The sequence below is a fragment of the Callorhinchus milii genome, unplaced genomic scaffold (assembly GCF_018977255.1).
Source record: "Callorhinchus milii isolate IMCB2004 unplaced genomic scaffold, IMCB_Cmil_1.0 Scaffold4, whole genome shotgun sequence".
Taxonomy (NCBI): domain Eukaryota; kingdom Metazoa; phylum Chordata; class Chondrichthyes; order Chimaeriformes; family Callorhinchidae; genus Callorhinchus; species Callorhinchus milii.
Window position 1 is genome coordinate 11,590,553 of NW_024704745.1, and position 25,084 is coordinate 11,615,636.

The following is a 25,084-nucleotide window of genomic DNA, read 5'->3' on the forward strand; positions in this document are numbered from 1 at the left end:
ATCCTGTCTGCCTGCCCAAATAGATGTTAAAGATCCCACGGCACTACTCAAAAAGACAAGGGAGTTTATCCTGGTGCCCTGGTTAAGAATGTTCGATATAAAACTGGTCATTCATTTTATGGCTGTTTGTGGGAAGTTTGTGCAAACTTGCTGTCATGTTCGACTATAAAATGCAGTCACTACACTTTACAGAGCATCCTGTCACGTGCTTTGAGACATTTTGACAAAGTGATGAGCAATATTATATGGAAGAATGATGATTAACCAATTGGTTGCCAGATTATAATATGATCTAATCAGATACCAATCGTCAACCTTTGAATCCCCTTTACCTCAAGCGAGCTTTGAGATGAACCCTAACGTGTGGAGGATGCATTCCAGCCTGGCTAATGCCACAAAAAAAGTACAATATAAACGCACCTCGTGTTTAAAACTCCCGGTGTCTTGTACTCATGTTTATCTGTGATGCATTTCATTCTCTGATGCTTTCCAATATGGAAAACTGTGTGAACGTAAAAATGATGCGAGTTGTTCAGAAAAGTGATTTTCTGTCCAGAGCCCAATGATTTTCTACCCTGCCGCATGTTCTAACAATAATTTCCAGTGGGAACTCAGCCCCTGTCTGGATACATTTATAAATTGGTTTTATTAATGCGTCCTTTTGTGTGTGTGTGTGTGTGCGTGCGCTCATTAAAGTGAAGGATGACAGTACTGGGGAATGGAACAGTTTTTCACTTTGTACTCAGCCAAAGAATCAGCAGGAATTCCTCGGTCTGGTGCAGCCTAGCGCATTGTTATTCAGTGAGAGATTCTTTCAACTCTCCTCTCACACAGGGGGTTTCAGACATCCATTTATTAAGGATCATTATTAGGGATTGTAATAAGTGATGGACATTTAGTGGCAGACTCTCTCCTACCCTCTGCCTGTTAGTCAGGGACTTGAGAGTGTTACAGTGCTGGTGGTTAGTAATTTGAAAGGGCATGACAAGATAAATACGGGGGGAAATAAAACTACTTCCATTAGTTGGGGAATCGGTGACAAGAGGCATGGTCTCGGGATTGTCAGTGAAAGAGCCAAGGGAAAGGTTACAAAGGAATTTATTCATTCAGAGTGTTGTTAAGGTGCAGGATTCATTACAACAGTTGGCTCTTGCGGCTGCAGCAGTAAAATAATTCAAAAGAGAATCAGCTGAAACACGGAAGGAGTGAAAATATTAAGGGTTGTGAAGACAAAGCTGGAAAGTACAATTAACAACAACAAATTACATTTATCGAACGCCTTTCACGTCTGGAGGACATCCCAAGGTGCTGGACTGGACAGTCAACTGTTTGTCCGCAAGCTGCAGCCGGGAGTCGAGAGGAGTGGAGAGCGGGGGGGTGGGGTGTATTGCTGAGAAGATGGCTGACCAAAGGTGTGATCTTAGAGGAAGGCCTTGAGATGGGCCTTGAAAGAAGGAGGGGGCAAGGCGGATGGGCTCCAGGGTGGAGTTCCAGAGGGTGATTTAGCAAGACCAGGTAGCAGTGCCATAGACACCAAAGGCCTTTTTTTAAAAAAAGAAAGTAGTGTAAGAGCGTGTGTGTTTTTTTTTAAAAATCCTGAGCTACTTGTAGTGTTAGACTGTCCGTCAACTCACTCACCAACAGGCATAAGGTGGATTCGAAACCTATCCATCTCCATCTGTTGGGTTCCTTGAATTGCTCTACAACATCCAGAGCGAAACTCTGCTGCATTACCATCATTCATCAGTTTCCCACGACCACAAAAGGACCAAGTTTTCACTGCTTACAATTGGTTCTGGATAACTTGTTGCTTGGAATCTTGGGGTCATTGGCCGATTGTAAGACAATCCACTGTTCTGTGTCCTCCCTCTTCTGAGTTGCATGTATTACATAACTTTGGGGTTGAAAAATTGGTATTTGCAAACCATGCTTGTGGCCAGTGTTTGCCATCGGGCCATACCGTACTGAAGAAAAGGCAGGAACAATGTGACGGGAGATCAGAGAGCGAAACATCGGTGGCAGAATAGAATGGCTTGTGACAGCCATCGGGGTCGTGATCTATTTTAATCAAATTTGGCAAAGAATCAGCCATTTCAGGCACAAAGCCAGACGTTACAATTAACACTCACTTTGCAGTTTGCCCATAGCACATTTTCAGTTCCATTCTCGGTTTGCGTGCTTGATCTGGAGGATTGATTCTTAAACCAAGCGAAGAATGATAAAGATTTCAGCGCTGAAGGAAACTACGGAGATACCACAGAACTCTGCTATGAGGAGCTTCATTAGAATGCAGGTTTACTTCCTGGGGTTTGGATCCTGATGTTTATATACTACAATATTCAAAATTTGAGGGGTCATCCCATCACTTGCTTGTAGAGAGACTAAACACTGGCCAGCACAGGAGAAGGCAAAATGGCCGACTTCCAAGTCACCGCCAATGCATTTCCTGCATGCTAACTGGAAAGACGGGCCACTTTGGCCTTGTCATGCCAGTTGGGAGTTTTAGCTTTCTGAGCGAATACGCAATGAATGTGCAAACGCTGACTAGCAATTGTGCCTCATTATAGCACTGTTTGATCCTTAAACTGTCAGATAAATGCCCTGATTCCAATGATTTCATTTCTATGTTGAAAGAACGGTGTTCCAAGACACAGTATATAGGCTGGTATTTAACGGTGGAGACTTTCATCCTGGCAGATTTCAACCCAGATCCCAAGGGAGAATGTAATGTTCTAACCCAGTACCCCATTCCAGGCTCCAGACTGAGAGCTTTCACAGTATGAAAATGTACAATTGGGAAATCTGAGTGAACGGGAAGTAATAATGTAGACTTCACTCCATAGGAATTCAAATAAGCAAATAACGGAAAGCCAGCTGGGATTCCAAGAAACAAGCTGAATAGCAAATCATATTTATGAATTTAATACATGGCTTTTTTTTTCTCACTCTGGTTCTTGTTATTTCATTTTTTTTCCGCGTCCGCTGACATTTATATTCAATGGCAAATTTTCCAAATTAAAGGGGAATCCGGAATTTCTGGTTGCAAACCAAACCAGAAAATCGTGCATGGTAAGAGGAGGCAGTGAAGTTTATGGGGCAATGGGCGTATAGTAGTTATTATTAATAATAATCCTGGCATCTCACTTCGGGAAGTTATTTCAAAGTTCTTCACAGGTTTTACTGTGAATTGTAGTGACTTGTGTATTCTGGTAAGGAAATGCAGCAGCCAATTGCACACAGCAATGTTCCACAAACAGCCAAAAAATGAATCGCCAAATTTTATTTGTGAGAATATTGGCCAGGAGACTGGGAGAAACTCTCTTCTTTTTCTGATTTGTACCGTGGATTCTTTAACATCCTACACAGGCAGATGGGACTTTGGTTTAACATCTCTTCTGAAGGAAGGCACCTCCGACAATACAGAGCTCCCCCAGCACTGTATTGGAGTGTCGGTCTAGACTATGTAAGTTCAACAACAACAACAACAACAACTTGCACTTATATAGCGCCCTCCACGCAGGGTAGGGTCTCAGAGCACTTAGTTCACAGTTCTGATGTAGGTCTTCAACCCACAACCTAGTGACTTGGAGATGAGAGCAGTACCCATTTAACCAACACTAGTTAAATACTGAATGGCGGTGAAATTTAGTCTGCATTTATTTACAGTAAAAAATGTTGAACTCGAGGATGATATAAATTGTGGACTGTTTTTCTGGAGATCATATTTTCCTAAATAGCCTCACACTTGGGTCATTCATGAAGCTCTTGAAATAGCCATCCCCTGGGAAGATTCCAGGCACGCAGCTGGGAGGATATTATGAAGAGCATGTCTGCATGGAATCAGATCATTCGGCCCAATAGTCCATGTTGGCATTTATACTTATACTGCGTATAGAAAGGATGAATAGATGAATACATCATAATGGTTCAATTCCATAATAGTGCCAACTGCTCCCTCCAACTCGATAAAGCTTCATCCTGGGTCACTTTCTGACTTGCACACATTACACACACAAATACACAGACACACTATAAAGATGTATATCAGTAATTCTGGATAAGTCCCTGCTCTACGTCCAGCTTTCCCTTACCTTTACTATGGATTTAGAATGGGACCTAATAGCCAGTTTGAGAGGGTGCTACAGTAAGTGCTATTAAGCGCTCTGAGACTCTACCCTGCGTAAAGGTTGCTATATGATTGTTAATGGTGGTGTTTGACATTGTTCTCACCTCCCTCTGGAATGCAGAGTAGCTTAGTCACCCTTTACGGTCAGCTTGCACATAAAACGTCTTTCCTCGTGCCTTAAGGGGTTAACATCAAGTGTAAAGGATGAATAGCAAGCTACTTTGGCGTGAAAAATATTAAAGTTTTATGAAATAAATTCAGGTCAGCAATAACTCATTATTCTGTGACTTGGCTAATGCATTAGATCTTGTCACAAACAACAGTGGGTATTGGAGGTTAGCCAAGAGGTTTTTACTATAATGATTTCAAGGCTCTGCTGGAGTTATTAAAAAGCCCAGAAGACATGGCATGTAGCCCACAAATTGACCTTTCTCTTCGTTTCCCCCAAGGTATCTTGGCTGAAACCTGCAGCTTTGTGAGGTCAGAGCAAATCCATAGCATTTCCCAGTGTTCAACAGCATGGCTGCAGGCTGTGTGTGCTTACAGCTGTAACTTCACTGTGTGCCTGACGTCTGGGACCTCCTGCAGAAAGTGGGAGAGGGTTTAATTTAACCCTTTACGCAGTGCGTGGCCAGGTTAACAATTTAACCCCGCTTTGCAGTCATCTAGTACGTAAAACCTCTGGGCGAGTGCTTTTAAGGGCTAACACAAAAGATTAATAGCAGGTTACTTTGGCGTGAAAAAATAAAGTTAGACTTGTCTGGAATGGTCGTCACGAAATCAGCAGAAGCCTTCGCTTTGTGTGATTGTCTGTGTTACCCCCCACCCCCCCACTCACAATGTTAACCCATAAAAAATGGCGTTTCCTACCATATTCTCTCCGAGGTCCCATGTGTCCGTTCGGTGAAAACATTAAAAGATTCTGTGGCACTTTTGGAAAGGAAAAGATAGTTTCTCTCGGTACCCTGGCCAACAATCAATCTGTTTTCCTTCTTCCCCCCCCTCCCCCAATTCCCAATTAAAATTAAACACTCACTTCCTGGCTGTTTGTCCGACACTGCTGCGCGCAAATTGGTTGTTGCATTGGCTAGCAAAATACACGGTCACTACACTTCACAGTAAAATCCTATGAAGAACTTTGAGAATTCTTGACAACATTAAGTTTCAAACACAAGGAGTATTCAGCTCAGGTATAGTTGGGTGAACCGCACAGTGATTTTCAAATCAATGAATATGTTGCCAAAAAGTCTCTTGGTCTGATGTACATGAGGGAAGCGATGTACAGGATGTCTCTTACCCTGCCCTCCCTTCCATTCAATGTTCCCTCTTCTGAATAGACTGAATGGGTCTGGCGAATGGTTTACTGCAAGAGCCAGTCACCCTCCCCTGCCCCGGCCATGAGTGGTGAGCAGCATCAGAGCTGAAACCCAGTGGTGGCAGAAGATATGATCAAAGAGATTCTTTATAAATAAATAATAATCCTTGCATTTCATATCGCGCCTTTAAGATCAGGAGGTTATCTCAAAGCACATCACAGGATTCACTGTAAAGTGTTGTGGACTGTGCATAGAAGCAGCAGCCAATTAAGCACAGCAACGGCCCACAAACAAATGAATGACTACTTTTATCTGACGGATTTTTGGTTGGGGCACAACAGGGAGAAACTCCTCTTTTCGCACACAAAATATACAGTCAATTCACTTTACAGTATATTCTGTGAAGCGCTTTGAGGCGTCTCAAAGACGTAATAAGGCGTTATATGAAATGCAAGGATTATTATTATTTTCAGATAATGTCATGGTATCTCTTGGTAACGTCCCCACAAACAGGCAGTCGGGACTTCAATTTAGTTTAATCTAGAAGTTAGCATCTCCAACAATGCAGCAATCCCTCAGGTGGCAGCACAGAGCAATGTGGCTATTCTCTCCTCTATTGACCTTCAGTGAGAGATTTTTCTAAGTTATGCATTAAGTTCACTCATAGAATGATCCTGTTCATGCCATGGTTAACAAATGGAGAGTTATGGAGAGTATTGAGCTGAATGAGGCAGTGTAGAGTTGGCAGATGTTATTCAGTTAGTGAGAATATGGAAGCTTTATTGTGCCTCAAGACCATCCTCTTCGACCATGCCATCAGCCACCCCCTTCGCCTCCCTTCCTTCTCCCCCCTGACCCCTGCTCGGGTCTGAAATGCTGGACACTGTCCAGCGCCTTGGGACGTCCTCCTGACATGAAAGGCGCTATACAAATGTAATCATGTTGTTGTTGTTGGGGGAGGGGAGCTTGAGAGACCATTCTTCATGCAGTACAGGGGTACAGGCTGGAGGAATGAGAGATTTCGAAGTCAGTGTCTCCAAAGTGAGCATTTCAGTTCCTACCCACATTTTTTTGCAGATAAGTTGCTCCCTGTTGTTTTGCTGTTGTGTGTGTGTCTGTGTGTGTGTGTGTGTGTGTGTGTGCATAGAATCATAGAATATTACAGCACAGAAGGAGGCCATTCCACCCATCGTGCCTGTGCCGGCTCTTTGGAAGAGCTACCCAATCAGTCCCACTGCCCCGCTCTTTCCCCATACTCCTGCAAAATTTTCCTTTTCAAGTACCTATCTAATTCCCTTTTGAAAGTTGTTATTGAATCTGTTATAGAATAGCATCTGTTATAGCTTGTATACATTTTGCACACAAAATACACAGTGAATCCACTTCACAGTATATCCTGTGAAGCGCTTTGAGACGTCTCAACGACATGATAAGGCGCTCTATCAAATGCAAGTATTGTCATTATTATTATGCCCACGTGCAGTTGGGATCACAGATGAAGACTAGAACAGAGTAACATGGTTAACTTCCAGCAGTGACTAGGGCTGCTTCGATCTCATCATGGTTGAGAGAAAGACTGATCTCCTTTAACTTATTCACTGTATGTGTGGGTTTTGGGGAACCTGGTTTCGGACTTAGCCTTGGAATTCAGGCATTGGCAAAATGGAATATTTGATCTCAGTAAACAAGACAAACCTCTCCTGGACCCTACCCTGCATTCAAATGATAACATCGGTGCTTTCTGGACAGATCTGATTTTCAGCCTCTTTGGATATGAGGCCTGAGGTTTCACATGGTCTTCATCTGAAGGCGTAGTTGGACTGGACTGAATTTAAAAGTTTTTCCAAATTTTAAGCTGATGGTGAGTAGGAGAGATATCGGACTCCTCTTGATTTGTTGTTGAATCGGATTTGGGGGCGGATTCTGATTCAGTGTCTCTCTGTGCAGGAAGGACTAACTCTCAGGAAGGACAGTCTATTGACCCCCACCCCCCCCCCCCTCACACACACAGACTGGGGCTCAAACATGAATGCGGAATGAGCAATTGATCGCGTCTGGTACCAGTGGAAGTACCTGCCATCCTGAGCAAGCTTCGGGACTGAGGAAGGGGTTAAAAATTGGAAGGATGTGGTGGTTTGGGGTGGGGTTGAAGGTGAAAGAGAGTGAGGGTTTGCCACTGAAACAAATTGCAAAGAAAGGAGAGGTATGCGACGTGGGGCAGTCAGGGTGATGCTTCGAAAAAATTCCAGTTAGCATTTGTGGTTGAAAAATTTAGGGTTCGGGGTTTCTGTTCTGAAAACATGTCTGTGGATCTTCTTGTCATTCCCCGAGGTGCTTGACTCCACTGCATTCTTCTGCCCAGCAGACACTTTGGCCAGCGTGTACTCACTGAGCAGAGCAGAGCAGAAACACTGTGTGTGGGGGTGGGGGTGGGGGATGGGGGGAAAGGATGGTTCTGCGGTGGGCTTGTTTGGAGCGCATTTCTTAGTTCTTACATGACTGCATAGTCTGGGTAGTGCTGCAGGGCATGTTGCAGCTGGCTCTGCTTAACAGCAGCCCCCCCAGCAGGCAAAATCATGACTCATGTGAACATCAGGGACTCCAGCTTAAACTCTTAGCTTCAGGCTGTCGGACGGATACCAGACTCTGCTGGCGTTAACCCCAACAGCAATGCTGCAGGCGGCTGGCTGGCTGACTGACAACGTGCAGAATTCGTACCCCTTCCCTTGACTGTATGAAGTGGAGTGCGGGGTTTGACCGAGGGGGGGGGGGGGAAACTGGATACTTCTTCTGGGGTTGGGGGAAGGGAGGATGGAAGAGACTGATCTAGGCTGATCACAAATTACTCCGAGCTGCCTGAAGATCAGCATTGCAGGACACTTTGGAGCAATAGTGCACATGCACAATAGCCCTCCAAGAGAGGGAACTGAGAGAGAGAGAGGAGGGGAAATAACAGCAATGTAACATTTTTAGAGTGTGTTTCTTAACACAGAAATACCTTGAGGTGCTTTACAGAATGCGATTGATTAGAAACAAAGTAGGTTGTGATTTTCGGGCAAATGCGGCAGTCTATTTAAGGTAAGAACAAAATGGGGAGAGACTAGATAAGAGGAGAGGGGAGAATAATAATCCTATAATAATCCTTACCTATGGATAGTGCTTTTCAGGTTGGGAGGACGCCTCAAAGCACTTCACGGCCACAAAATGTACAGTCAATTCACTTTAGAGTATATTCGGTGAAGTGCGTTGAGACGTCTCAACAACGTGATAAGATGCTATATCAAATGCAAGGATTATTATTATAATACTGTATTTTGAAGGTGAACAAAGAGCGACGGGTGAACGTAAATTCACATTCGTTCAGAAAGAGGTCTTTCTACCTTCGATCTCTCGAGCTAAAACATTCCCTTCCACCCCGAGTGTTTCTTCTGTCTCAGCCGATAATTGATCAACTTGATTGTTGGTGCGAATGGCTGGTTTGAGTGTCGGGGCAGTTCTAAAACCGATCAGTGCAACGTCCAGTCACAGAAGAATGCTCAGGATTCATCTGAATGTAATTCATTTAATTATCTCTCCCTCCGCCTCCTCCCCATTCAGTGTCAGCCTTTATTTGAGGCACTGCACTACTTAGACTCTGAACTCTTGTGGGCTTTTAATCACATTGTGGCAAGTTGGAAGATCAGCGAAGAGACAATGCCCCCGTTTGTCAAAATCTTTCCGCCCCTGTTGTTGTGGGAATGTAGCTAGCAATTTGTCAAATCTGGCATTCCATGCTCAGCTTATGAAAATTTTCAAAGCATCTCCCTGGCTGCCCCACATCACACAGACATTTTACAAAAAGAAAATGCGAGCGACATGGCGACCTTAACCCGAGCCCTAGAGGGCAGAGTTTGTTTTTTATTGGTCGACTGGGTGTCTGGCACATGTGGGTACCCATCACCATGCTTAAAAACAGTATTCCAAACCAGACTGCTGTAGAAAGTTCTACGTATGCATGTATATCTCCTCGAACCAGGAATTGAATGTGTTACTCTTTCCCCTGAGGGACTTGCCCTGATCACCTAATCCCTTGAAAGTATTAGACGTAGGTTGGCAAGAGCCAAGGTTTGATGCCTCAAGAGAGATCACGTGAAAGGTTCCGATGAAGGAGCTCCTTCAACCCATTTGTTTTAATGCTTTAGTAATAATAATAATTATCACATCTTCGAGGCATCTCAAAGCGCTTCACAGAATAGACTGTAAAATATATACTGTATATTTTGTGAGCATAAAACACAGCAGCTAATTGCTAACAGCAGTGTCCCACAAACAGTTGTGGATTTAGTGAACAAATTTTTACAAAAAAATTGGAGGGATTATTACCCCCAGAAAAGCAATCGCCCAGTCGACTTAACAACCGGGTTCCTACTTACTGCTAGGTGAATAGAGGCGTGTGGAGCAAGGAAACTTGCCCAATGTTTCGCCCTGCCCGGGAATCAAACCCAGGTCTCTCGCTTGTGAGACGAGTGCTCTAACCACTGAGCTACAGGATTCCAAAGTACAAGTAATTCAGAAGTTATTTAGCATCAAGTGTATTTGTCGGCATTTGCTGTTCAGAATGAATTGCAGAGTGTTGTGAGCCAGGAGGTCACGATACAATTATTTGCAAATTGGCTCTATCTGCGTGGAGTTGTACAAATTCTGATCTAAGTAGGACATGTCTCAGCAAACTAATTATATGCTTTGTGAACACAGAGGCTTAGCTGCTCATTGTAAATGAGAAATACACGTATAAGCCAGTCATTCGAAACTCAGCAACCAGAGTCAGACTTTTATTCCTGTGCATTTGAAGATTTCTCATATTCATGATGATAATCCTTGTATTTGAATGAGACCATATGCACCAAATGCAAGCATTATTATTCGAAACGAGAAGGGAGTTTTTTTCTGCTGTCCTGCCCAACAATCCCCCAGAAGGCTGCCGAGTTCACCTGAAAACACACAGTAACTACGCTTCACAGGAACATTTTGTGAAGCGCTTTGAGAGAGAGGTGCTATACTACATGCAAGCATTCTGGCAGTTATTATAACAGTGAGCAGCTCAATTGCCATGAATCTGAGCAGTTCTGTGGTATCATCTGATGATGTTGTGCTGTGAAAATAGCTTTCGTGTAGCACATCAACGTGGGTTGACTCTTTCTGTGACGTACCAAGTAATAATGTATATTTTTCAGCACTGGCATATTCCAGTTTTATTGTTTTTACTCCTAACTGGCTCAATTTATTCCTCGCTTTTCAAAAGCTCAGTGTATATCTGGTGCGAGGCATATGATCTAGAGGTGACTGGTGCCAGTTCCAGGCTGGTGAGATCATCTGAGGACATAGTTCCAGGAGCACATTGGGTTTTATCTCTGCGTTGTAAATGCAGGAGATGTGAATTGTACCAGTCCACACAGAAATAATCTTTTCAAGGAGCACTTTTTAAGATTTTATGAAAGGGTCATGTCACTGACTCTTTAATGGCATTAAAGAACTCTGCACATGCATTTAGTTGTCACTCCTCAGCTGAATAGTCACGTGCTGCACCTTGAGTCACAATGTCATTCATGTCTTTCTGTCTGTAGCGCCTGCTCAGAGTACGTGCCCAGCTGTAACGCCAGCCTGTGCCTGCCTGTGTTTGTCAGCTTGAGAGCTGCTCTTTGTCACTGTCATGCCATGCCCCACCCCACGTCTCTGTCTTGCCGTGTTCTCCGGGACACTGCCCTGCTTGAAGGGTGCTGTTAAGTTGTGTTCACGCTTGTCCTGTAGTCCTGTCGTGCCTGTTCTGTGTTACTGTAGAGCCACCTAGTGGCAAAATCCTAGTAACAAGTCAAGCCACCAGAGGGCCTCTCGCTTTGACCTAAAACGCGACCAAAGAAAGCCACCGTCGCCTTGTCAGACCGTTTTGTCTGATGGTTGGATTTTAAAATCGGGCAGAGTTGCGGAAAATTCCCCAAGTCAGGCTTCATTTCGGAAGCTAATTTTTCGTAATCATTAAAAAAAAATAGAGCTCGCTTCCCAAGTTGAGGTTGAATTTTAAGAAATGTTACCAAAACTTCCACACATCATTTTTACAGCTGAGAGAGTGCGCGAGCAGACACGAAGAGCCTTGTTTGTGTCGCTCTGGAGATGGATACAAGGGCAGCACAAACAGCTAACTCACTGCTGTGTGTGAGCATGATCTGCCCCATCCCCTTAGAATGTGTGTGTGAGGAGGGGGAGCTGTTATCTCTCAACAACCATCCTCCCTTTCTTCTCCCCCATTCTAAGTCATTAGAGGGAATAACTCTCTTCCCCATCCCTTATTTTCCTTCATGTTCTATGGGGAGGACTCCACTCACCATCCCAACAGCAGTGGAGATCAAACATTCTCTATATCTGTCTACTTGTGTACAATGTGTGGGTGGAATCATTATTATGCACAGCAGCACTATCCTGTTGACATTTTTTTTAATTATCCAGTAGCACCAGCACTCATTGGTTACAGAAGTGGGTTCAAAGTGTGTGTTAGAGCTTTGGGAACTTAACATAGAAATGCAAATGTCCTGCAAGGCAGAGGGATATTCTGTGTTTGCGTCAAAACCATCAGAGTCCATCAGGCCAGTATCACCTGAGCATCACCTCGGACCTCAAAACCAGCCAGTAATATTAGCAGAAGAATTGGCTGCCCTGTGGTCTACAAAATGCACAGTCACTGCACTTGGAAGTAGTTTGAGACCTTTTGACCTTGTAGTTAGTGTATAAAATGCAAGGATTGTTATTCTCGAATGTCGCTCTCTTCACCAGAGATTATGATTTACCAAAAAATTACTGCGTACACATGAATTCAATATAAATTCTCAGTGTTGACACACTGTTGTTCTGTTCTAAAGCTCTCCAAGATGCTACTCCAAGCAAAGAGCACTGTATAAATGCAAGTTGTCGTTGTATTCACGGTAACCAGATCAAAAATGCCTTTGCTCACCAAATGCTTGTTTACTGTTTACCACAGGAAATACAGAGCAAATCCAAGATTTGTGCCAATGTCTTCTGCGGAGCTGGCAGGGAATGTGCTGTGACGGAGAAGGGAGAACCCACATGTCTGTGCATTGAGGTAAGGTTGTCCTGCCCTGTTTGGATAGACCTGCCACAAAGTTGATGCATCCTAATTGGTAAAGTGGCCGATGGTAATATTGACTGTTTCACATGGTTCTCATCATGAATGCTTAGTGAGTTGGCTTCAACCCCAAATTCCTGTATGAAGCAGAGAGACAGTCTGAAAACTTGAATCTGCTCTGAATTTGCTTGGCTAGGGCTGCATTGGGAGGTTATATTAGCCTTGGCCTTTCCAAGGTTGGGGGGGTGGGGGGGGGAAACTAGTCAGGGTTTCTCCTCCTGTTCCCCTTATGCATTTCCCATCCACCCAAAAAAAATTTCATTCAAAGAACGACACCTAGGAACATAGGAATTAGGAGCAGGAGTAGGCCATTTGGCCCCTCGAGCCTGCCCCGCCATTCAATAAGATAATGGCTGATCTTCTAACCTAACTCCATCTGCCCGACTTATCCCCATATCTCTTAATCCCTCTATCCTTTAGAAATCAATCCCAGTCTTGAATATGCTCAAGGACTGAGCATCTACAGCCTTCTGAGGTAGAGAATTCCATAAATTTACTACCCTCTGAGTGAAGAAGTGTTTCCTCAACTCTGTTCAAAAAGGCTGACCTTTAATCTTAAGACTGACCCCCAGTTCTAGATTCTCCTACTAGGGAAACAGTCTCACACTCTACTCTGTCAAGCCACATAAAAATCTTATATGTTTCTATAAGATCATCCCTAATTCTTCTATATTCTAGAGGCCTAGGTTACTGAACCTATCCTCATAGGTCAACCCCCTCATCCCAGAAATTAACCTAGTGAATCTACGCTGCACCCCCTCTAAGGCGAGTATGTCCTTTCTTAAATAAGGAGACCAAAACTGCACACAATGTTCTAGGTGCGGTCTCACCAAGGCCCTATACAGTTGCAGCAAGACTTACCTACTCTTGTATTCTAACCCTTTTGCAATAAACGCCAACGTTGCCATTTAGTCTTCCTAGTTGCTTGCTGTACCTGCGTACTAATGTTTTATGACTAGTGTACAAGGACACCCAAATCCCTCTGAACACTAACACTCTTCCCCCTCTAGAAAATAATCTGCTTTTCTGTTTTTACTACCTAGGTGAATAACTTCACAGTTCCCCACATTATATTCCATCTGCCACCTTCTTGCCCACTCAACTAGCCTGTCCATATCCCTTTGCAATCTTTTTGTGTCATCCTCAGAGCTTACTCTTCCACCTAGCTTAGTATCATCCGTGAATTTAGATATTTTAAGTTCTATGTCTTCGTCTAGATCATTGATATAGATTGTAAATAGTTGAGGCCCAAGTACTGATCCTTGTGGCACTCCACTAGTCACATCCCGCCAATCTGAGAAGGACCCGTTTATCCCTACTCTTTGTTTTCTTCCCGATAGCCATTCTTCAATCCATGCTAATATATTGCCTTTAATTCCATGGGCCCTAATCTTGTGTAGCAGCCTTTTATGTGGCACCTTGTCGAATGCCTTCTGAAAATCTAAATACACTATATCTACCAGATCCCCCCTATCTAACCTGCTAGTTACATCCTCAAAGAACTCTAAAAGATTTGTTAAGCATGACTTCCCTTTTGTAAAGTCATGTTTACTCTGCCTAATCATGTTATGGTCTTCTAAGTATCCCACTATGACGTCCCTAATTAAGGATTCTAGAATTTTCCCTACCACCGATGTCAGATTGACTGGTCTATAGTTCCCCATCTTCTCTCTCCCACCCTTCTTAAATAGTGGTGTTATGTTTGCAATCTTCCAATCAATGGGAACCGTTCCAGAATCCAGAGAATTTGGGAAGATCAAAAACAAGGCATCTGCTATCTCAGCAGCCACCTCTTTTAAAACCCTAGGATGCAGGCCATCAGGTCCAGGGGATTTGTCATTTTTCAATCCCAACAGTTTCCTTAGTACGTGGATTCCTGTAGCTCAGTGGTTAGAGCACTCACTTTGCAAGCGAGAGACCTGAGTTCAATTCCAGGCAGAGGGCCAAACCTTGGGCAAGTTTCCTTACTCCACACAGAGCCTAATAATAATCCCTCCAAAAACAATAATAAATTGGTCATTTTCAATCTACGACTGTTTGTGGGACATTGCTGTGCGCAATTGGCTGCCACGTTCGCCCACAAATATACGGTCAATTCACTTTACAGTGTGTTCTGTGAAGCGCTTTGGGACGTCCTCCCGACATGAAAAGCACTACATCAAATGCAAGGATTATTATTATTATTATTACTACTAATTCTTTACTGATGTTAATTTCCCTAAGTTGCTCACTAACATTAGCTTCTTGGTTCCCCTCTATTTTTGATAAGTTTTCAGTGTCTTCTAACGTGAAGACAGAAGCAAAGTATTTGTTTAATGACTCTGCCATATCTTTATCCCCCATTATAATTCCTCCTGTCTCTGCCTGTAATGGAACCACATTCACTTTTGATAGTCTCTTCCTCTTTATGTATTTGTAAAAGCTCTTGCAGTCTGTCTTTATGTTCCTAGCTAGTTTGCCCTCATAATCCATTTTCTCCCTCCTGATCAGTTTCTTAGTTTTTTTTTGTTGGTCTCTGAAGCTCTCCCAATCCCAGGGTTTACTGTTCTTTTTGGCAGTATTAAAGGTCTCTTCTTTTAATTTTATATTTTCCCTAACTGCTCTAGTTAGCCCTGGTTGAACCACTTTTCCCGTGGTATTTTTATTCCTCAAGGGAATATGTGATCCCTGGGAATTATGTACTATATCTTTAAAGGTTTGCCATTGCTGGTCTACTGTCATATCCTTTAATCTAATTCCCCATTCTACTTTAGCTAAATCCTCTTTCATACCTGCAAAGTTGGCTCCATTTAAATTTAAGACCCTTGCTCTGGACTTAACTACACTCTCTAACTTAATGCTAAATTCCATCATGTTATGGTCACTCTGTCCTAGAAGAGCCTTAACTTCCAGATTGCTGATTAACTCTATTTCATTACACAAAACAAGAACTAGGATCGCCTGTTCCCTGGTCGGTTCCTCAGCATACTGATCTAGAAAACTATCTCTAATGCATTCTATAAACTCCTCCTCTAACTTACTTTTGTCATTTTGGTTTTCCCAATCTATATAAAGATTAAAATCACCCACTATTAGTGTATTTCCTTTGCTACATGCTCCACTAATTTCCTGGTTAATACTCTGCGCAACATTGTGACTGCTGATCGGGGACCTATAAACTACTGCCTCTAGTGTTTTCTGCCCCTTGTTATTTCGTAATTCCACCCATACTGACTCTACATCCTGATTTTCTGATATAAAATCCTTCCCCTGTACTGTTTTTATCCCATCCTTTATTAGCAGGGCTACACCCCTACCTCATTTTCCACATTGCCTATCTTTCCTATATGTCGAATACCCCGGAATATTTTGCTCCCATCCTTGATCTCCCTGTAACCACGTCTCAGTAATGGCTACTAGATCATACCCGCTTGTTTCTATTTGTGCCATTAATTCGTCTATCGTATTACGAATGCTTCGTGCATTCAGATATAGCGCCTTTAATTTTGACTTCTTGCTATTTCCACTACTCGCTAGTGCCCTATTTTCTTTGCTGAGCTTCTTGTTACTTCTCGACACACTCTGCTTATCTCCTCGCTAATCTGCTCTACCACTTTCATTGTTCTTAGTTTTACTGGTTTACTTGTAACTGTAACCTTCACTTCCCCGGCCCCTTAGTAGTTTAAAGCTCTTAAAGGATCCAAGCTCAAAGTCCCGATAGGGGGCTTGGACCCATAACCTTCTGCCTCAGAGGTGAGGGTGCTATCAATGGAGCCAGAAATGCGTCTGGCTAAACAAAAGCCCCAAGAGGTGGCTCCGTTGAGAATTGTGGTTGTGTGATGGAGTATGTTGATAATATGTCCTCTAGGGCTCCTGAATAAAGCTTTGTACTCGGATCACAGAGGAGTGCCCCCCTCCCCACTTTGAAAATGAGAGGATACCCTGTGGAGCAGGTTTATTAAAATTCCATTCATGAGAGCCTCTGTGAATTAGAAAATTCCTCCAAATAATAATTGGATTAGACATTAGAAAGAAACAAAATGATCTATTTTCCCGGAGGTGGGGGACATGGATGGACAGAAGGACAAGGAGAAGAAATAAGATTCCTTCAAGGGAACATTTTTAAAGGAGTATAAACAAAACAGAAAATACTGCAGATGAGGGAAATCTGAAACAAAAACAGAGGTCTTTGGGAACACTCAGCAGGTCAGGCAGAATTTTAGATGCTGTCTGACCTGCTGAGTGTTCCCAGTGACTTTTGTTTTTATTTTTAAAGGAGTATTGTCCTTGTCTCTCTTTGAGTCAGTTCCTAGCTGTCTCGATTTGTGGAAATTGTCTCGATTCTGCTGATTGTCCGCCAGGTAAATGTATATTTCAGCAGCCACTGTATTTGTCTCTAATAAGACCTCACAGACCGAAATTCCACCTAGATACATAGCCTACTATCTCTGATGCTTTAGTAAGTAAAGATACCACCACAACATACAGACAGACCACTGATGGTTCCATGTTCAATTCCAGTCTGTGCTGGGTTAGATCATCTCAGTTCAGGGCAGAAAGTAATGGAGTATAGTGAGGAAAAATCAGCCAAAGATACTGCTTCTGCTGACGATAGGATGACCCCTGCTGGTCAGAATCTGATCTGAGCTTGGTTGTTATTCCTGACCTGTATGACGGAAAAGCCTACTGACCCTGACTGAGCTCAAACATGAGCAAGGCATCAGAGGGCAGCCGCTGGACAGTAGTCCAGCAAGGGTTAATGGCCTCAGAGGAGAGAGGAGATCAAGCGCCAGTGCATTGCTCTCTGGATGCTGGTGTCCAAGGGAGGGAAGGAATGGTACTGAGTCAGGTGGACCTTAACTCACAGATGTCCCGCTCTGCCGCGCAGTGAGGAATGGGTGCCGTCACTTTCTGATGTGGTTGCTCTTCTCGTTGTTTGGCAGGAGTGTAAACCGCACAAGAGAGTGGTATGTGGAAGCAATGGGAAGACTTACCGCAACCACTGCGAGCTCCACCGTGATGCGTGTCTAACTGGCATGAAGATCCAAGTCTCTCACAATGGAATTTGCGAAGGTGAAGCCAGGACAGCAACACAAACAATTAAATAAACCGCTCTCAATGGACACACAGCACTGACATTTTCAGAGCAATAATGTAATCAATCTTCAGGGAATGTACCACATGCCACAACTTTAATGTTCATGCCCTCTTCAAATATGTTAAAGCTTTTTATTATCAGTGTCTTTCATCTGAGATCGAAAACTCCATCTAGTCTTAGATTGCAGGACTATTTAACGTTAAGATTTAAGGTACGATTTGCAACAACAACAACTTGCATTTGTGCAATGCGGGGTAGTGTCTCGGATCGCTTAATAATGGTGGAGCTTGAAGCTGAGCTCTGGAGAAAAGGGAGGTGACTGTATGTCGGGTCGAAATCTGAAAACTAGCAAAGAGGAAGCAAGGCAGAGGAATTGAGGCAAGAAGTTCCGGAGTTTTGGGGAATAGTGGCTGGAAGCAGAGCCGATGATGTTAGAGGTGACGAGGGACATGCAGGAGACATTTAGCAGTTGGTTCTAACCAATTCTTAGTGAAAGTAAAGCTTCAGCTTTGTCTAATTTGTGACGGCTAGTAACGTGTATTCTGGCTACTGATACAATGAATCTTGTGATGTAACAACAACAAAATTTCATTTATAGAGCACCTTTCACATTGGAAGCACGTCCCAAGGCACTGTAGTAAATGTAGTGACACTTCATTGTGAGAAGTCTGTTCTTGTTCTGCAATTGTGTTGCTCATATCTACCTTTGTCTTCCTTTTCCAGAGAAGAAGAATGAAAAAGCAGCAGTCAGCAGTCCAGGTACGATGGCAGGATGGGCAAATGAGGGTTAATTGAACTCTTCTCACTATAACTGAGGTTATAGATGTGATTTTGCACTTCGGTGAACTGGGGAAATATTACACAAACAGAATTTTTTTAAAACTTTTTTTAAACAGACGTCTAAAATCTCAGCAAAAAAGTCCATCATTTTGGATATTGTGCTGTCTGAGCTCTAGTAGATGAGGTGCCTGACCGGGGAGGTTCAGTGTCTAGGAAATGCAGTACTTTAGAGGTAGCAAAATGCAGGGTATCCCCAAAGTCATGTTGCCCACATGTTTTTTTCTGCATTGCACTGACCAACAGCTGAAACATATGGAAGAATTATGAGAATTGTATTTAGGCCTACTTAGTTGTATCCAGTACAAGTGTTTTAACTGTATTTAGACATCCACAAGATACATGTGAGTGAGCGCCATAATTTTCATAGCAGATAATGATCCGTCAACATGTTCGGCATGACCTCTTCTGAAACATGGGTGGAATGAAGCCAAATATATCTCTGACAGCTTGTTTCAGCTCCTCTGTATTGCTATTTTGCAACAGGGCGCAAGAGGACTTTGTGGACACCCTGTAGTGACTGCAGAATAAGAGATTCCCATTGATTTGAGTATTCAGTGAGATGGATCTAAATATGAATTGTTACAGTGAGCATTCCTGGCTCGACTGCTGTGAGCAATAAAACAAATGCATGCAGTAATGGCTGTGAGAAGTAGGGAGAGCATAGTTGGATTTTGCCTCCGCAGACATCAAATAAAACACGCTGCAAAAAAAAATGGAAATAAACAACAACAACAACAAGATTCCATTTATAAAGCGCCTTTCACGTCGGGAGGACGTCCCAAGGTGCTGCACAGTTGGGTCATGACCCGAGCAGGGGGGAAATGGTCAGGGTGAGGGGAGGGGAGGGAGGGAGCGAGCGAGCAGGGGGGAAATGGTCAGGGTGAGGGGAGGGAAGGGAGGGAGCGAGGAGGGGGGAAATGGTCAGGGTGAGGGGAGGGAAGGGAGGGAGCGAGGAGGGGGAAGAGAGTCGAGAGGGGAGCTGAAGGCTCGGTCAAAGAGAAAGGTTTTGAGACCGGCCTTGAAGGAGGAAAGGGAGGAAGCAAGGCAAAGGCACTGGGGGATGGAGTTCCAGAGCCTGGGGGCTGAGAGGCTGAAAGCCCGACCACCGATGGTAGGGCGATTGGGGCGGGGGACGTGGAGCAGACCGGAGCCAGAGGAACGGAGGGTACGGGCAGGTAGGTAGGGGGATAGTAGGTTGGAGAGGTAGGAGGGAGCAAGGCCGTGAATGGCCTTGTAGGTGAGGATGAGGATGTTGAAATCAATCCTCTGGGGGATGGGGAGCCAGTGGAGGCGAGCGAGGGTGGGAGTGATGTGGTCCCGAAGCCTGGTGCGGGACAGTACACGAGCTGCAGAGTTCTGAATGACCTGCAGCTTGTGGAGGGAGGTGGCGGGAAGGCCGGCGAGGAGAGAGTTCCCATAGTCCAGCCTTGAGGTGACAAAGGCGTGGACCAGGGTTTCAGCAGCGTGAGGGGTGAGGTAATGCCGTAGTCTGGCGATGTTCCGGAGGTGATGGAAGGCGGTGCCAGTTGTGGTGCGGATGTGAGGGAGAAAGGACAGCTCAGGGTCGAACAAAACGCCGAGGTTCCTGACTGGCTTTGAGAGGTGGAGAGTGCAGCCTTGGATGCTGATGGTGTCAGCGCCTGAGGTGCGGAGGCTCTGACGTGAGCCAATCAGGAGGGCCTCGGTTTTTCGCACGTTGAGCTGAAGAAAGTTGTCTCTCGTCCAGGACTCGATGTCGGACAGGCAGGCTGTCAGGACATCGGTGGTCGTGGAGTTGAGAGTAGAGGAGGAAAGGTAGAGTTGGGTGTCATCCGCATACATGTGGAAGTTAACTCCATGTCTGCGGATGATGTCACCAAGGGGGAGCATGTAGGATGTAGGCGGGGGGGACGGAGGAGTCGGGTTGTGGTGGAAAACAGTAGCCTGGGGTTGTTCTTCGCCTCCAGGATTATCCTGGAGTAGAAGGACGACTTGGCCGAGGCTAGAGTGGAGCGGTAAATTTTGAGGAGGTCCAAAGCACCCGCATTCCTAAAGCACTTTTACTTTACCAAGATGAAAAGTTTGCGCTCATTTCACAGTTAAGCAAACTCTCTACGGCAGTACACACAGGACTGGCGATGATGGCAGCAATGTTGTATTCAGCATCTTCTTTGATGTCTCTTATGTGTTAAAGCGTGATCCATAAGATTAAAGTAGGTCACTTTATTGCACTTCTGCGTATCTCTTAGCAGCTTTGCTGTTAGGAATATCATGCTTTTAAATCTGTCTGTCACACAGTGCTTTACATCAGCAGAATTAATTATATAGAGTTGCATAGACGTTACCCATTTCGCCAACAAAATACAGTCACTCCATTATACTGTATATCCTGTGAAGTGCTTTGCGACGTCTTAACAACATTTGGCCCTATTAGTTCCTGCTCTTGTAACTATTCCCCATTCCTGTCCCCTCTATTCACCTTCTCTCTCATATACATTGTAATGTTCCAGCACACCAAAGGAGGTCTATAATCCTTCAAGTGACCAGTTTGGATTGGAAAAGAGTCAGTGGCAGGTCTCTGACTTAGTGGACACAGGAACATTTAGACGTGCTGGGATGCTCATCTCCAAGTGCATACCAGAAGGTTAATTAAAACTTATCATTGTAAGCAGCAAGCCAAATAAATGTTTGTTCAAAAGGAAAGTACTGAGTGTTCTTGGCAGCAACGCAGGACCGTAATATTTAAAGTGAAGTGTTCAAGAAATAAAATCACAAAGCCAACTGGAAGAGTAGGTGACAAACTGACTCATCGAGCTCCATGGGTCAGCTTCACCCCACAAGCAGGAGATTATGAAAACCTGCCCAGACATCCCTGTTAGCTGTACTTCAGCTGTTTTATGTTAAAAATTAAACTCTGAAGTGTCAATAGCCCTTAACTTAGCTAAGCGGCCTGAAATGAGATTTCACTTTCATTTAAAGTGTGCTCGCAATAAATAATTTCAGCACTTAAAAACTTGTGCTAGTAAAAAAGCAACTAGGTACAAACTATTACAATCAACCAGCGGGAATCCTTTTAGTGTGGGCAATGCCTTGTTCATTCAACAAATATTCCCTTTTATACGAGCATTCGTATTCACAGGCCACCTATTAGTCCATGTGCGCATCTGTGCTTCTGGATTCAATCCTATACTTAAATGCCGTGTCAGAGATTTGGGGTCGCAGGCAACATCTAAAGTAGCATATGGTTGCCAGCTCAGGACTCCAGTAGCCACTGTTCACTTGAGCACCTTAGCTGATGCTGTTATCTCCAATCTAGGGTGTAAAAATAAACACTTTAAAAAATCCAGCAAGCAGGAAGACTAAGATTGCTGTGTCCAGTGCAATACCGAGAGTAGTTCAAAAGGCCACACAATGTAATAATCCTTACAGTTGGTATAGCCCTTAGGATTTACTGTGAAATGGAGTGACTGTATATTTGTGGGCAAACAGGGCAACCAATTTGCACATAGCAATGTCCCAGAAACAGCTATGGAGTGAATGACCACAAATATTTATTTGGGAGATTGTTGACCAGGACACCAGGAGAAATTCCCTTCTCTTTTCGAATAGTGCCATGGAATCATTAACATCCACCTGAACAGGCAGATAGGGACTCAGTTGCAGGATGTCACCACTAACAATGCAACAGGACCCCAGTATTGCATTGGAGTATCAGCTTAGATTATGCGAGTTCAAGTCCCAATGTAGGATTTGAATCCATAACAGGCAAAAATCATCCATAACTGAGCCAAGCTGACACACAAATGTAGGATATCATTGTATCCCACAGAGTGTGATGAAGCAATCTTAATAGACCAGGGCAGGGGAAATGGTATTTGTACTCTGTTCTCGAGTATGAAAGAGATTATTTCTCCATTTGTACACTACACATCCACAAGGGACTTGCTCTGAGCTTTGCTTCTACTCTCTACTGCGGAAGAGAGAGCACTATCCTTGGTATCGGAAGGTTTGGGGTAAAATCCCTGTGTGTCTACTCAACTCCTTTTTTAGGGTGACCAAAACAAGGACCATTAATACAGTATGCTCCATATTTACATTAATATAGTGCTTTTCACATCAGAAGAGCTGTGCCGATTAGCATTACCTTTCTACTGCACTCACTCTCCTACAGCAGTTCATATGGATGCCTGTTTATGTGACGTTGTTCCTTGTGACTCTACAAGTGAATAACTGCTCAGTGTATTTTTGGTACCAGCTTTGCTCCTGCAGTGAACTCCAGCAACTCTTAATAAGTTAGAACAGCTCAGATCATAGGTCAGTGTTTACAGTAGCCTTAGTCAATGAGAACTGTGTTGCTATAGTGGTTTCGTTGGAAATACCAGCTAAATCTGCAGAAATTGATGAGATTTCTTCCCACTGAGCCCTGCATGAATTCTCTAAATAAGGTAAAGCTTGTTAGAGTAATTTACCACACATGATTCACTGAGGCATATCACGATCTTTTTGCTTCGAACCAGCTTTTTTTTAAAATGTGTGTTTGAATATGGTAAAAGATCAAATTAACTCTGTGACTCATGCAGAGAGCAGTCCTATATATATCCTGCCACCAGTGATACAGTCATTATGTTAGAGACAAACATTGTTCTACTTCTCAGCAACAGGAATTCATTACAATGCTACACTGATGGGATCAATCCAAATTGCATCTACATGTGTCTAAACTCTTTAGTCGTTTTTGCTATGGGTTATTTGAGTTTCTGCCAAGTAGAGCAAGCTGCTTAATGTCAGAAATTCAATGCAACTGAGTTGTTTTTTATTTATGCTTGATTTATTGGAAGGAATGATGTGGCCCATTGTATTTGACTTTGCCTTTGCCTATGGAAAAGGCTTCCTTTTTGCTCTTCATAGCTCCTTCTCCCCAGTATCACTGTGGCCTTTAGTGGAAATATGCAACACAATAGGAAGCCAGTTGGTATTGTGTGCCCCAGAAGAAGGATGCATTATACATTGGGACCCTGTTACAAGTCAGTAACAGTGTCCTGGGTGTGCGGTACCCTTCCATTTTTCTGCACAAAGTTCAGAGGCCGCCTATGGATCCAGCAAAGGATGGAAAGACTTGCGAGAGTGGTCGCTGGCTCCTTGCGTGCATGGTTCTTTGACTTCATTGGAGATGTCATTGGCAATCTGCTCACCCTAACTCAACCCCTTATAACACGGGGGGTCAGATATTCAAGGAACCAAACTCTCCGTAGTAAACAAAAACTTTCAAAAGGGAATTGGATAGATACTTGAATAGAAAAAATGTTGCAAGGCTATGAGGAAGGAATGGGGAAGTGGGACTAATTGGGTAGCTCTTGCAAAGAGCCAACACAGGCATGATGGGCGAATGGCCTCCTTTTCTATGAAAAATAATCCCAACTATAAATGACTCGAATAAAACCTGGACAATGTTTGCTCTTGGCTGGCCAGAGCAGTTGATTAATGTATCTTTTTTCCTTCAGTTGTTTGCTACCAGGCAGATCGCGATGAGCTCCGTCACCACATTATGGAGTGGCTGGAGACTGAAATCATCCCCGATGGCTGGTTTTCTAAGGGCATCAACTACACAGACATCCTAAACAAGTACTTCAAGGTAGGTCCTAACCCTCACCGTACAACATTCACAACAGATTAAACGGTCATCACTGAGCGGAGAGGTTTTTTTTAAATAATGGGCGTGAGAAAAGGTTTGCTGATGTCTGGACGCACGAGATCACATTGACCATCAAGTCTGAATATTTTCCACGTATTTCTCATCTGATTTTCTGCTCTAGATTGCATTATTTCAAGACAGAGTCAAGAAGCCCTTAGAAAAACTCGAGAGAAATAAAAGGCTTAATGGATTAATATGTTGTGCACCTTTAAGTTCTTCAGTTAGGGTTCCAGTTATTTGCAATGAGTGACACTGCTATCAGTCAACAGACATTATATATATAAGAGATTGAAACTTCATTGTGTTATTAATTGAAGAATAAAAGACCTATCATTGTCACAGAATTCTGTTGTTATCCTAAGGACAACATTCCACGAAGTAAACTCGTAAAACGGATCCACGTAATGTTCTGGGAAATTGTAAACACTGACTGTTCCCACATATATTGTTTTACAGTTCTGGCACAGAAACAGCATGTGAGAAAAAAAAACTTTCAAGCCAGAAATAAGTGGCCAAAAGGTTTGCTTTGTAGTGTTTCTGAGGCACTTACACTGTTTCTGTTTCTTTTTGAAATAGTTTTTTGTTGGTTCCTCATGGTTTTGTTCCTCAGTGTCACGTAGAGGCTTAGGGTGAAGTTAAGCACACAGTTTGATCTCATGAGCCACTAGGTTCCTTTCCTTTCCGTTACTCTGAACGCTTTTTCCAAGCAGCTGAGGTTTGGGTTTCTTTGTGTATGTGGCAGAGCTATGATGATGGTGATTCACGTCTGGATTCTAATGAGTTCCTGAAATTTGTGGAGCACAACGAGACTGCCATCAACAACACAGCGTACATCGAACAGGACAACAACAAGCTTCTCAGGTGAGAGGGCTGAGCAAAG

The 25,084-nt window shown here is 43.6% G+C and overlaps 1 protein-coding gene across 1 annotated transcript in view; it reads left to right on the top strand.

Annotated features, from left to right (window-relative positions):
• Window positions 1-25,084, top strand: part of fstl1b (follistatin-like 1b) — a 99,387-nt gene that overhangs the window by 68,578 nt on the left and 5,725 nt on the right. Inside the window, 5 exon segments of the mRNA XM_007895842.2 lie at window positions 12,452-12,553; window positions 17,539-17,668; window positions 18,417-18,452; window positions 24,014-24,144; window positions 24,947-25,065. Coding sequence (XP_007894033.2) covers window positions 12,452-12,553; window positions 17,539-17,668; window positions 18,417-18,452; window positions 24,014-24,144; window positions 24,947-25,065 — 518 coding nt within the window.